Below are 14493 nucleotides of genomic sequence, written 5' to 3' on the forward strand. Positions count from 1 at the left end.
AGGTGGCAAATGGAGTGAAATGCAGAAGAGTGTGAGGTGATTCACTTTGGAGGGAGCAACAGGAATGCAGAGCACTGGACGAATGGTAAGATCCTTGGCAGTGTAGATGAGCAGAGGGATCTCTGTGTCCATATACATAGATCCCTCAAAGTTACCACCCAGGTTGATAGGGTTAAGAAGGCATACAATGTGTTAGCTTTTATTAGTAGAGGGATCGAATTTCAGAACCATGAGGTCATGCTGCAGCTGTACAAAACTCTGGTACAGCTGCACTTGGAGTATTGCGTACACAGTTCTGGTCACCGCATCACAGGAAGCTTTGGAAAGAGTTCAGAGGAGATTTACGAGGATGTTGCCTGGTATGGAGGGAAGGTCTTATGAGGAAAGACTGAGGGACTTGAGGCTGTTTTTGTTAGAGAGAAGGTGGTTGAGAGGTGATTTAATTGAGACATATAAGATAATCAGTGGGTTAGAGAGGGTGGGTGGACAGTGAGAGCCTTCTTCCTTGGATGGTGATGGCTAGCACGAGGGGTCATGGCTTTAAATTGAGGGTTGATAGATATAGGACAGATGTCAGAGGTAGTTTCTCTACTCAGTAGTGGACGCATGGAAAGCACTGCCTGCAACAGTAGCAGACTTGCCAACTTTAAGGGCATTTAGACGGTCATTGGATAGACATATGGATGATAATGGAATAGTGTAGGTTAGATGGGATTCAGATTGGTTTCACAGGTCAGCACAACACTGAGGGCTGAAGGGCCTGTACTGCACTGTAATATTTTGTGTTCTAAACAACCAAATCCATGACAATTAGATAAAAGCCAAAAAACCTGCAAGTGCTGGAAATCAGAAATAAAAACAAATTGCTGGAAAAGCTCAGCAGGTCTGGCAGCATCTGTGGAGAGAAAGAAAGTTGTGAGGAAGAATCACTGGACCCAAAACGTTAACTCTGATTTCTCTTCACAGATGCTGCCAGACCTGCTGAGCTTTTCCAGCATTTTCTGTTTGCATATCCAGAACAATTAGTGGCAATTAGATGGGCAATATATGCTGGCCCTGACAGCAATGCGCACAGCCAGAAAAAAATATCATTCCAAGTCAGAATGCGGTATGGTTCTGGAGGGGAACTTGCAGGTGGTTGCACTCCCTATCTGTTGTCCTTATCCTTCCAAATGATAGAGGTTGCAGATTTGGAAGGGAAGCAGCCTTGGTGAGTTGCTGCATAGCCTCTTGCTACATGGTGCAGTCTGCTACCACAGGGCACTGGGGTGAAGAGAAAGTGAATGTTGAAGCTGGAAGACATGACGCCAATCAAGTGGGTTGCTTTCTCCTCGACGGTGTCCAGTTTCTAAAGTGTTACTGGACCTGCACCCAACCAGAGAAGAGTATTTCACTACACTCCTGTCTTATGGTGTTGTAGCTGGTGGGCAGGCATTTGCGAAACAGCAAGAGTGTTATTAGTCACAGAACTCCTGGCTTCTTGTAGTTACAGTAGGCCGGTCCAGTTCAGTTTCTGGTTAGTGGTAACCCTCCCAGCAAATGTCTCACCTCCTGACTTCCTTGAACTTTCCATCATCTACAGGGCACAAGTCAGAAATACTCCCTACTTGTCTGGATAAACACCTGCTTGATTGCCACCATATTCACAAACATTTACTTTCTGCATCATAGGGATGTAGAAGCAGCAGCATATACCATCAACAAGAAGCAGTGGAGAAATGCATCAAGACTCCTTAGACAGCATGCTCCAAACTACGACCACTTAGAAGGACAAGGCAATAGATACATGGAAATACTCCCCATCTGTAGGTTCCTCTCCAAGGTACTCTCAATCTTGATTTGGAAATGTATTGCAGTTCCTTCTGTTTACTGGGTCAACATCCTGGAACTCCTTCCATTATGGTGGCAGCAACTCAAAGCAGCAGCTCACCAATGCCTTCTCAAGGGCAATTAGAGATGGGTATTAAATATGGGGAAGGAATATGCTTGCACTTATGTCAATTCCCTGGGGGTAGGTATAACCACTCTGTCAGTGAAGAAAGCCTTGCAGCTGGCCACACAAATGACAGTCTGTGGCACTGGCTTCTGGCTCGGTGGCACCATTTTCCATTCTCTGATGTGTGGGAAATACCCATGAAACTCATTTTTAGTCCTGTATGGGTGCATTCTGTCACAACCGATATTGCCACCTTAATCAATGATGAAAAGCCAACTCTACTTAACATGACGTTATCCACATGCCCACTGAAGTAATTTCACATGGATACTGTACAATCTTTACTGTTGATAGCATCACTCAGCTTGCATTCCTTATTTACTGCCTAAAACAGCTGCCATCAGCCCAAAACTTGCAATACAAATGCATTATCAGAATTCTGCAAATAGAAAGGGATGATAGCAGTTCACCTACTTGCCTGATAAAAGCAAACTACTGTTACTGCCAGAAATCTGAAAAGAAAAACACAGAACATGCTGGAGGAACTCAGCAAGACTGGCAGCATCTGTGGACAGGAAACAGAGTTAATGGTTACAGTCCAATATGACTCTTCTTCAGAACTGTTGACTGTTTTTCTTTCCACAGCATCTGCTCATCTTGTCTGGGAATGCTGCGGCAACTGCTGAAAGGCAAAGTGAAAGGGAAAGCAATGGCTGATTTACAAACAATGAATCATAATGATAATATTAAAATTCTTACCATCATAATCATAGTCCCAACTAGGCTTTTGTATGGAATCACAGTCTGAAGGAGAGTTGGATGGAGGCGGTGGAGGTAGGTTTGGAGCAACACTACATACAGCCACCGTTTTCCGGTGGCCGTGTGTAGAGTCGGGATTGAATGTGCTGAATTCTGGATGTTCTGGTATAGCAGACCCTTCGAAAGAATTTCGATCGAGATTATTTCTCGAGTCACTTGGAATACTAGGGGTATAAGAGATTGGACGAACAGGCACCTGAGGTGGAATATCTGAATATATGGTTTTGTTAATTTTAGAGTCAAAGTAGTTCTTTTGCAAAAAAGTTGTAGCTCCAATCCGTTTTTCACTGGTATCTTTACGTTGTTTCCTTTTACAAATCTTCTTACGAAAGACGACAAAAACTAAAACCAGGATGAATATGGAAGCAACAAAGACTATGATTCCAATGACTTCTTCGAGCCCAATGTTCCAGGGAGTTGATACATATTTGTTAACAACAGTATCATCACAGAGTTTTCCAACAAAGCCATGGGTACAGTTGCAAGTAAAGGACCCATACGTGTTTTCACACTTTCCTTCATTAAGACATGGATTTTCATGACATTCATCTATATCAGCCAGGCATCTAGGGCAACAACAAGGCAAAGGAAAAGCTTAATTCCTTGGAAGAAAAATATTTTTAAAAATTATCTAAATCTGCAGTTATACAAAACACATACCTTTTTCCTTGGTAACCTTGCTCACACTCGCATACAGGCCCATCAAGGCTATCGATACATCTCCCATTATTTTTGCATGGATTATCTTTGCAGTATGGGCCCAACTGACACCTAAAAATCAATACAGATTAAATAACTAAATTGTTTTATTTCATTGGAATTATTTCAATGTTGCAACTGATCAATTTTAAGTTATTGTCACCAGACTGAAACCCAGAGATGATAAAATACAACTTTGGTAGGGGATAAAAACAGTTGGTGGATGATTAGCTCCCTATTATGCGCTTGGCTGATCTCCTTTGCATTGAAAATTGAGCCGCCATCAAAGTGACATTTATTCTCCGTGAACAAGAATTACTTGAGCAGATCACAATCTCACTGTTCAATCAAGAACAGAGAGACTGACCTCTGCGCATTCCTTGAGGCAACACTAAATGAAGGACAAATTTAACAAATGTGGCTGGGTTGAGTCAAAGAGAGTTGGGATGGATTGGGACAGCATGGGTAGAATTTCCTCCAGTGGGAAAGAGCAGCCCCCACTTCCCTGTTTGACAGCAGCCCTTGCAGTCAAAACAGCTGATCTGGATGCACATTTTTACTCCAAAATTGCCTGCTGCATTTAAAAGAGGCTGAGGTGGAGCTACAGTCCAGGTGGCTCTCAATAGGCCACAAAATGGACAGGAAAGTGGTGGGAAGGCCAATTATTATTTTTCACGCTCCCCAACTGTTTTCAAACACACCGGCAGAGGGCTGTAAAATCCAGTCCTGAATACGTGAAAGCTTTACCGTATTCAAACAACCCCTAAAATTCTGTTATAATTGCACCATCTTTAAAGTAACACAGACATAATTGTTTAAAATGTGAAAAATATATGCTTTAAATATCAGAAATGTATTTCAAACTTAGTGCACGTCAGCAAATGTAGGAAAAGATGGACAAATTTTTATTGTTTCTGATGATATTTTATGTAAGTTAATTAAAATTCTGTCCAGCATGTGTCAAAAAAAACTAACCTTAGTCCTTTATACTGTCCTCTACATTGACAGATATAATCATCATTCATTGGAATGCAAGTACCACCATACAGGCATGGGTTAGAGGCACAAGGGCTAACGGCAATCTCACAATGAATACCACTGAACAGAGAAGTACATTTACAAAAGTAACCTGCAAAAATAAAAAAAAAGACAAAATTGAGCGGCTAAAGACAATTAAGGAATTTTTAAAAATCAATAGTGAAATTGCAAAACAAGAAATGCAGTATTTAGAATATACATGCACGGAAAACGAATAAATTCAATAGCATGGCGTGCTTTTTCTTTTAATCAGCAATCATACTGAGATAGTTATCGATCTCTACCACCTAAACATCTGGCCACACAAGTAAATGAACTTTTGAGTATTCTATCACTTCAGGTAAAATTAGGTGTGTCCTAGATAAGTATGTACCTGTCAGGCAGGGAGGAAGCTGTAGAGCGCGGGAGCCATGGTTTACGGAGGAAGTGGAATCTCTGGTCAAGAGGAAGAAGGCTTATGTTAGGATGAGATGGGGCTCAGTTAGGGCGCTTGAGGGTTACAAAGTAGCCAGGAAAGACCGAAAGAGAGAGCTCAGAAGAGCTAGGAGGAGACATGAGAAGCTGTTGGCGGATAGGATCAGGGTAAACCCTAAGGCTTGCTATAGGTATTTAAGGAATAAAAGAATGACGAGAGTAAGATTAGGGCCAATCAAGGATAGTAGTGGGAAGTTGTGTGTGGAGTCAGAGGAGATAGGGGAAGTACTAATGAATATTTTTCGACAGTATTCACTCCAGAAAACGACAATGTTGTCGAGGAGAATACTGAGATACAGGCTACTAGGCTAGGTGTGATTGAGGTTCACAAGGAAGAGGTATTAGAAATCCTGAAGAGTGTGAAAATAGGTAAGTACCCTGGGCCAGATGGGATTTATCCTAGGATCCTCTGGGAAGCCAGGGAGGAAATTGCCGAGCCTTTGGCATTGATGACAACCCTGGTAATTATAGACCAGTGAGCCTTACTTCAGTTGTTGGTAAAGTGTTGGAAAAGGTTATAAGAGATAGGATTTATAATCATCTAGAAAAGAATAATTTGATTAGGGATAGTCAACACGGTTTTGTGAAGGGTAGGTCGTGCCCTTAGAGTTCTTTGAGAAGGTGACAAAACAGGTAGCTGAGAGTAAACCAGTTGATGTGGTGTACATGGATTTCAGCAAGGCGCTCGATAAGGTTCCCCACAGTAGCTATTGTACAAAATGCGGAGGAATGGGATTGTGGGAGATCTAGCAATTTGGATCAGTAATTGGCTTGCTGAAAGACGACAGAGGGTGGTGGTTGATGGGAAATGTTCATCCTGGAGTCCAGTTACCAGTGGTGTACCACAAGGGTCGGTGTTGAGTCCACTGCTGTTCGTCATTTTTATAAACGACCTAGATGAGGGCGTAGAAGGGCGGGTTAATAAATTTGCAGACGTCACTAAGGTCGGTGGAGTTGTGGATAGTGACGAAGGATGTTGTAGGTTACAGAGAGACATAGATAAGCTGCAGAGCTGGGCTGAGAGGTGGCAAATGGAGTTTAATGCGGACAAGTGTGAGGTGATTCACTTTGGTCGGAGTAACCAGAATGCAAAGTACTGGGCTAATGGTAAGATTCTTGGTAGTGTAGATGAGCAGAGAGATCTCGTTGTCCATGTACACAGATCCTTGAAAGTTGCCACCCAGGTTGACAGGGTTGTTAAGAAGGCAATACAGTGTTTTAGCTTTTATTCATAGAGGGATCGAGTTCCGGAACCATGAGGTTATGCTGCAGCTGTACAAAACTCTGGTGCGGCCACACTTGAGTATTGTGTACAGTTCTGGTCACCACATTATAAGAAAGATGTGGAAGTTTTGGAAAGGGTGCAGAGGAGATTGACTAGGTTGTTGCCTGGTATGAAGGGAAGGTCTTACGAGGAAAGGCTGAGGGACCGGAGACTGTTTTCTTTAGAAAGAAGAAGGTTGAGAGGTGACTTAATAGAGACATATAAGATAATCAGAGGGTTAGATAGGGTGGACAGGGAGAGCCTTTTTCCAAATATGGTGATGGTGAGCATGAGGGGGCATAGCTTTAAATTGAAGGGTGATAGATATAGGACAGATGTCAGAGGTAGTTTCTTTACTCAGAGAGTAGTGAGGGTATGGAATGCAAAGGCACAGACGATAAACTTATCTTCCCGAGATGCAGGGGAGATGCAACAGGATTGGAAAATTGCAAAAATTGCACTCGTTTAAAAAACGTTCAAGACCAGCCCAGCAATTACAGAGCAGTCAATTTAACTTCAGTGAGAAAATTTCAAGCAAAAATTATTTGCGATAGACCAATATTCACATGGAAAAATGTGGATTCATTTGGAAGAGTCAGCATGGATTTGTTCAGAAAGAAGAGTGGCTGATATTGTTTTCAGAGCGAACAGTGAGTTGATGAGGTGAAAGCTGTTGATGTGGTGATACAGTGACACACAACAAACTTGTGAGGGAAGTTTAAGTCATGAAATAATACTGATGCAGGGCTTAAGCCCAATACGTCAATTCTCCTGCTCCTTGGTTGTTGTACTTTTCCAGCACCATACTCTCGACAGCAGCAACATGGACCCAAAATTGGCTCGGGGATAGGAAACAGAGTAATGGTTAGTGGGTACTTTCTGAAATGGAAAAAAAATAGTAGTGGGGGTCCCTGGAGCAATATTGGGACCCTTGCTCTAACTGACATTTTTGAAAATTCATTCATGGGACATGGGAATCGCTGGCTGTGCAAGCAATTATTCTCTGGCCTAATTGTTGGGGGTCAACCACATTGCTGTGGGTCTGGAGTCAACTGTAGCCCAGACCTGATAAGGATGGCAGATTTCCTTTCCTAAAGGACATTAGTGAGTCTTTGGGATTTCCCAATAACTGACAATGGTGTCATGGTCACCATTAGACTCTTAATTACAGATTTTTGTTTAACTCCATGGCACGATTCAAATCCAACTCCCCAGAACATCACCTGGGTCTATGGATTAGTAGTCCAGTGATAATACCACTAGGTCATTGCTTTGATTTAGGTCTTGGCATCTTAACACAATTTCAAAGTTTGCAGGTGACACAAAACTCGGGAGAATTGTAAACTGAGAGGAGAAGAGTGTAGAATGTCTTAAGGACATTGATCCACATCTCAAATGTGTCAATCAGTGGCAGATTATGTTCAATGTGGAGGAATGTTAGGTGATGCATTTTGTTATAAAGAATACAGAGGATCAGTATAAAATAAACTGCACTATTCTAAAGGGTGTGCTCGGAGCAAACAGACCTGGTGTATACGTACAAATTAAAAGTTATGATAAATAGTGAGCACATACAGCATAGAACACAAGAGCAGGGAGGTTACATTGAACTTAGTTTGGACACTCATTAGTCTTTAAACAGACAACTATGCAGAGTTCTGGATACCACTCAATTGAAGGATATGACTGCAGATACTGCAAAAAGATATTTGCAAGAACAGTCTGGAAGAGGAGACATACCAGTAATAAGAATAGATTCAAGTGGGATGGTTTTCCCTTGAAGGGGGAAGGCCGAGAGGAGATCTTACAGACTTTTTCAAAATCATGAGGTGACTGGACTCAATGGATAGAAGAAGTCTGTTCCTACTCAATCAGATTTTAAATCTGAGCCATCTGATTCTTAGTGTTTTGCAAAAGAAGCAAACACAAAATGAAAATTTATTATTTGTGCACAGCAAGTAGTTAAGATATGGTGTGCACTGCCTAGAAATATGGTAAAGGTGGGTTCAATTAAGGCATTCAAGAATTAAAGTGTTCATGGTGCCAGTGCAGGCATGATGGGTTGTATGGCCTTCTGCACTATAACAATTCTGTGTTTCTGTGAAACTATAGGTCAAAATTCTAATTTTTATTCCCAATTCATTCATGGGATGAAAGCATCATTGACTAGATGACGTTTATTGCCCATTCCTAATTGCCCAGAAGGCAGTTGTTGGTCAACCACATTGTTATGGGTCTGGAGTCACATGTAGACCAGACCAGACCAGACAAGGACAGCAGTTTCCTTCCCTAAATGGCTTTAGTGAACCAGATAAGGTTTTCTGACAACTGACAGTGGATTCATGGTCATCATTAGACTCCCAATTCCAGATTTTAAAAAAAACTGAATTCAAATTCAACCACCCTGCATTCCTGGGACTCTGGATTAACAATCCAGTGATGATATCACTAGATCATCGCCTTCCCAAAAGGGAGTGCAGGGCAATCCAGAAATCTGAGGTACTGCTATATTTAAACATGCTCAGGGATTAATTAAAGTTCCTTGTTTCCTTTTAGCTACACTATAGTCTGTAGACAGCATTTCAAGTTTTATTTGGCACGCAAATCTAAAATTTGGCATATTTTATATGGCGTGAAAAACTTAAAATTGATTTACTGATGACAAAATGGAATTCTGCTCTGTGACTATTTAAATTAAATGTTGTAAAACTCCAATTTAAAATCAGATCTAAAACCAGTGTTTCATACCTTTTTATGTATTTTGACTGTAGAAGACTTCATGCACAACAAAATTTTTAAACTTTTGAGGTGGTAACTGCTATAATCAGACAGTTCTTAAAAAAGAATTAACAGTCAAGAATCTTTGTGTGAAACCAACCTCTCACTGCAAGATACTTTGTTCTATGTCAATTCTTTTAAGTTTGAAAAATAAACAACAGCCAATTGAAACATTCATAAATCCTAAAAACCCAAACACACAGTGAACATAAAACCATATTGAGGGGCCCGGGTTACGCAAATAAGATCTTCTTGACTTGGATTCGAGGAGACAAGTTTAAAACTATAATTAATCAGCAGAACTGGAGGAACATTTTTCATCTTACAAAATAATAGATCATGTGAAACAGACTCTCAGCAATAGTGGTCAAACTCCTTCAAAAGATGAGAAAGTTAAGCCCTGGGCTAAATTGAGACTTCATTGTTTGACGGACTAGTATGAATGGAGATGGCAAAATTTTAGATAGCACATAGATATTCCACCAAAAAGAGCAACTGAGAAAGGACTCGACTGGACAAATGACCTCTTTCTGTACTGTAATGAGTTTTTGATAAAAGTTGTCAAATACCAGATTTAAAACATTCTGCATCATGCTTTTCATCACTATTGCTTTTGTATTTGTAAGTGATTGACTCACCTCCATTGGGTAGTGGAGAACATGTGCCACTGTTTAGGCATGGAGTGCTCAAGCAGCCTTCTGCCAGAACTAAAGAACATCCAGGAGCCATTTCAACTGATTCCTCCATGACTGCATGGACCTTTTGCTTGCTGTTCAAAGGTAACTCTTGCCCATTTAGCATAATGGACTCCAGGCATCCTCTGAAGCCATTACTAACCTGTGGGTTTCTACCATGTTTTGTGTGTGGCTGTCGGATATGGCCCCCAAAATACAAGAAATTGTCCAAGTTCAGTGTCCGCAGGGTGCCTGGAGCTGTGCCTGCAGCTGTATGGACCCTGTCTAAAACCAGTCTTGCATAATTGCCATCAACTGCCAGTGAAACAGAATGCCATTCGCCATCATTGATTTGAATGCTCTGTACAGAAACAGTGCCTGGACCACTGCCACAGTCAAATTTGTATTGCAGTCTTCCATTGTTAATCTGCAAAACAGTATTTGGAACATCAAGTCAAAATAACTTCTTTCTTGTTTCAAAAATTTGAAAGACAAAACAAAAAAAGTGGATTTAGATGATAACACACTAGTTGCACTGTCTGCCACAAATTTAAATAATTTCACAGTTTAAAGATCATAACCAACCTAGAGTCGGGCAATTATTTCATAATTAGAGACAATATAAATCAGTTAACGGCAACAAGCTATCACTAACATAAAGAGAAATTGATACTTTCAAATAACACAACAAACTCTGAGCAAATACTGCTTTCCCTGATCAAAGTGGAGTGGTTTACAAAATTTGATACAAATATACAAAGAACAGTAATTAATACCTGCAATCTCCAGCAATGCAATTTCAAGATTCATTTTATGAATCCTCTCAGAAAAAAAACACATGATTTACTTTATTTTAATTACATTTTTTTAAGATGGCATGTAAAACTTTTAGATTACAGTAACAGTATCAATATATTTCCAGTCCACTGATAAAAAAATGTTGAAAATAGCACAAGCTGAAACTTTTCAAGTAAATTAATCAAATCCCAAGAATAAGCCTCAGTAATTTTTGCCCCCTATAATTTGGACAACATGTACCTCCAGAATACTGTAGTCTGTTCCTCTAGCATACATAACAACTGAATGTGGATGGTAAGTCCGTAAGCGCAAAGAGAGTTTCATTTCTTCTTTGTTTTCATTCTCCATGAGGCGATATTTCACATAACTATTACCATTGAATGACAGAGAAGCACCACCTGAAAATGCAAGGCAAAAACACAGACCCAGTCACAATACCAGAAAGCATTAAGTAAATGTAGCAATTACAATGCAAAAACCTTTGTGACAAAAATGCCTATTATAACAAAGGAACGTGTTAGAAATATTTTGAATTTGTGGAAAATCCTTACCAGAACATTGACCATTTTTGGCATTTTGGCACAAACAATTATATTTTTCTTCTTTTGCATCAGGTACACATTCAGTGTCAGAAGAGCAATCATTACCTTCACAGAGCTTATGTACTGTATGGCATTTGCTGCCTAGAAAAAAACCAAATATACATTATTCAATTTAAAATAAAGTGCATAAGCATTTTTCTACAATGCCATTGGTACAATGATATTGCAATACTCACCTTAAACTTATTAATCACAACAATTAGACACTGCAAGATTTTTCCACTGAAAAAATAAAATTCCCCTTTTCTTTGAACATACTTACTTTGTTAATTTGTAACTTGCTCAGGTGACATGATGGAAACTTGTTTAAAAAGATGTGTCAAGTATACTATAATCTGGGATATTAAAAATGCCTTTCAACTTTTTAACAGTAACTGATAACTTTATGAAAAAAACTGGTCTGATAGCACCAAAACATTATATTTTCAACATGTTTAAGATATGACCATGCTATTGGTCCCATCAATCAGAATTACAGAGTTAGCTGATTTATAGTATGCTCCTTACCTTCACACAAGCATGTAGGGGTTCTGTGGTACCGTGGAGTTACAAAACTTAGCCTAGCAGTGCTGTACGTGGACATGGCATTTGTGTCTATAGTTATCTTCTCTTCACAATACTTCAAAGGGCAGTCCAGGCCAGCACAAAGTTTGTGAATGACTTTCAGTATTCGCACACCCATCATTTCTTCAATGCCTAACACTGAGGCATTCAGCTTGTGGAAAAGAACTTCAGGCATATGGAAATAATTGCTTGCTTTATTGACTGTAAGGAGAACATCCAAATCTGAAGGTGCTTCAGAAGGCTGCAAGCTAATAACTTGAATATCATGCCTTCGAACACCAAGAATATTTCGCAATGCTCTTTGAAAGTTCCGCCAATAGTCTCCTATAAACTCTTCAGGTGTAATATTTGCAAACTGAATGGCAATAGAATGGTTGACCTGATTTTCGGTTACTTGTTTAACATGAACAGACACATCAGCAGCAGTTGTGAAACGACCATCAGTTACAGTGACATTCAGGACATATAGTCCAACATCTAAAAGTTTGTGCGCGATCATTTTACCATCGGTACTGGAAACTGCAAAGGAGTTTCCCATGTCTGATGCAAGACTATATGCGAGTGTATCATAAACATCTTGATCTGTTGCATGAATCTTTCCAATAACACCACCAGCGTACTCATCTTCAACAGTAGTTATATGAATTTCAAGCGGAAGAATAGCTGGGGGATAAACACTTTCTTCAATAATTTTAATCTTTATAAATGTTGAAGAGCTTAGTGGAGGTCGGCCACTATCCGTTACCTAAAACAAAAGAAACTCAACTGATAAGATAATCAACTTTTTAAAAAGATCTGCATATCTGCAGTTCCCATTCTGTATATACTTCACAAAACTACATTTAAGGATGCAGAAAGTGGTTTCAAAATATTATCCTTGAAAGACAACATTTCTTTTAGAAACTATGCAGTCCAAACATGCTCACCAAAACAATTGAGAAACTATCTTCCTCAAGGTATGAGAGGAATCACAAAGATTCAATGTACTTACTCTGCACCAACTTCAGGAGTTAGTATATCTCCCCCATTTTATATCAATGGTCAGCATTATTTTGAAATCCTTGCATTTACTGACTTTACAGAAGCAGATCTTCTTTTGCAACAGCAGAAAAACTTCTCTCCTACTGTCTGTAATCTAATTAATCTATGCCAGTACATAATCTATTACCCCAAGTGCTTTAATCTAGCTCCTGTGGGGGTCTTTATCAAACGCCTTCTGAAAATTTAACTATACTATGTCCAATGGCCCTCCTTTATCAATTTAATTTAACACATCTTCATTTTTTTTGCAAATCTATGCTAATTATACCCAATCAAATCATTATCAACCAGATGTCTCTTCCGCCCATCTTTCATACTGAATTTCCGCATTTTCCCTACAATTGGTACAAGGCTGTTTTCTCTCTCATTGCACCATCTTAAATAGTGGAGCGACATTTGCTGTCTTCCAATTCACAGGAATCATGCTAGAATCTATGGAATTTGTAGGGTAACTACCAAAGCATCTACAAACTTAATAGGTATCTCTAACAAGACTACCAGAAGAAAACTGTTGGTTCCTGGGAATTCATCATTTTTCAGCACCATTAACTTCTGCAGTATAATCTTCTCAGCGATACTAATTTTCTTCAATTACTCATTCTCCCAGATCACTTGGATCTCTACTGCTGGGACTTTATTTGCATATTCCTCAGTAAAAAGAGGTTCAAAGTAATCATTCAGCTTCTCCGCAATTTTTGTATTCCCTACTTGAAATCCTTCTTACTCTGCCTGAGTGGAGCCATATTTGTTTTAGCCAAATGCTTCCTTTTTACATGAGGTTTTAGAATCATCTTTATGATTTTGTTAGACTGTATTCATATTCTATTCTCCTTGAGATTGAGAAGTACTTGGAGGGGCACAGTAATATGGGGATGAGTCAGCATGGCCTTGTCAAAGGAGCTCATTCCTGAAAAATCTGCTGGAATTCGTTAAGGGGTTACAAGCAAGTTAGGCAAATGACAGCCAGTGAATGGGGCCCAATTGGATTTTCATAAGGTCTTTGACAAGGTGCACACAGGAGGCTGCTAAATAAGATAAAAAAGCCCATGGTGTTAGGGCTAAGGTAGTGGCATGGATAGAGGATTGGCTGACTAGCAGAAGGCAGAGAGTGGGGGCAAAGGGGTCTTATTCAGGATGGCAGCCAGTGACTAGTGGAGTTATGCAAAGGTCTGTATTAGGACCACAACTATTCACATTATACATTAACCATCTGGACAAAGAAATTGAGGGCATTGTTGCCAATTTGCAGATGATACAAAGATAGGGGAAGGAACAGTTAGGAAACGGTGAGGCTGCTGAAGGACTTGCACATGCTTGACGACTGGGCAAAGAAGTGGCAGATGGAATACAATGTTTTAAAGTGTAAGGTTTGCGTACTTTGGTAGGAGGGAGAGAGGTACACACTATATTCTAAATGGGAAAAGCTTTGGAAATGTAAAGCAAAAGGTGATTTAGGAGCCCCAGTTCATGATTCTCTTCAGATTAACACAAAGTCATTCTGCTTGCATTTGGAATTTTGTGAGCAGTTTTGGCTCCATGTCTAAGGATGAGCTGGCCTTGGAGGGAGTCCAGAGCAGGATTCCAAGATTGATCCTAGGGATAAAGGGCTTGTCATTTAAGCAATCAAGAACTCTGGGACTGTACTTGTAGTTTAAAAGTATGAGAAGATCAAATATGAAGGTAGACTAGCCAGTAATATCAGAAATGATAGTAAAAGTTTCTTTCAATACATAAGAAACAAACGACAGGCAAGAGTAGACATTGGGCCACTTCAAACTGATGCTGGAAGCCTAGTGATGGGAGATA

At 39.9% G+C, this 14493-nt stretch overlaps 1 protein-coding gene across 7 annotated transcripts in view; it reads right to left on the reverse strand.

Annotated features, from left to right (window-relative positions):
- The window catches only part of fat1a (FAT atypical cadherin 1a), a 207104-nt gene that overhangs the window by 17076 nt on the left and 175535 nt on the right, over positions 1 to 14493 (reverse strand). For all 7 annotated transcript variants that reach the window (XM_043689861.1, XM_043689872.1, XM_043689853.1 and 4 more), the window contains exons 19-25: positions 11590 to 12391; positions 11032 to 11163; positions 10721 to 10878; positions 9647 to 10109; positions 4430 to 4583; positions 3416 to 3526; positions 2696 to 3321 (exon numbers count right to left, since the gene is read on the reverse strand). In XM_043689861.1, the coding sequence (XP_043545796.1) occupies positions 2696 to 3321; positions 3416 to 3526; positions 4430 to 4583; positions 9647 to 10109; positions 10721 to 10878; positions 11032 to 11163; positions 11590 to 12391 (2446 nt within the window). The remainder of the gene's footprint in view (positions 1 to 2695; positions 3322 to 3415; positions 3527 to 4429; positions 4584 to 9646; positions 10110 to 10720; positions 10879 to 11031; positions 11164 to 11589; positions 12392 to 14493) is intronic.

This window comes from Chiloscyllium plagiosum, chromosome 1, assembly GCF_004010195.1.
Source record: "Chiloscyllium plagiosum isolate BGI_BamShark_2017 chromosome 1, ASM401019v2, whole genome shotgun sequence".
NCBI lineage: Eukaryota > Metazoa > Chordata > Chondrichthyes > Orectolobiformes > Hemiscylliidae > Chiloscyllium > Chiloscyllium plagiosum.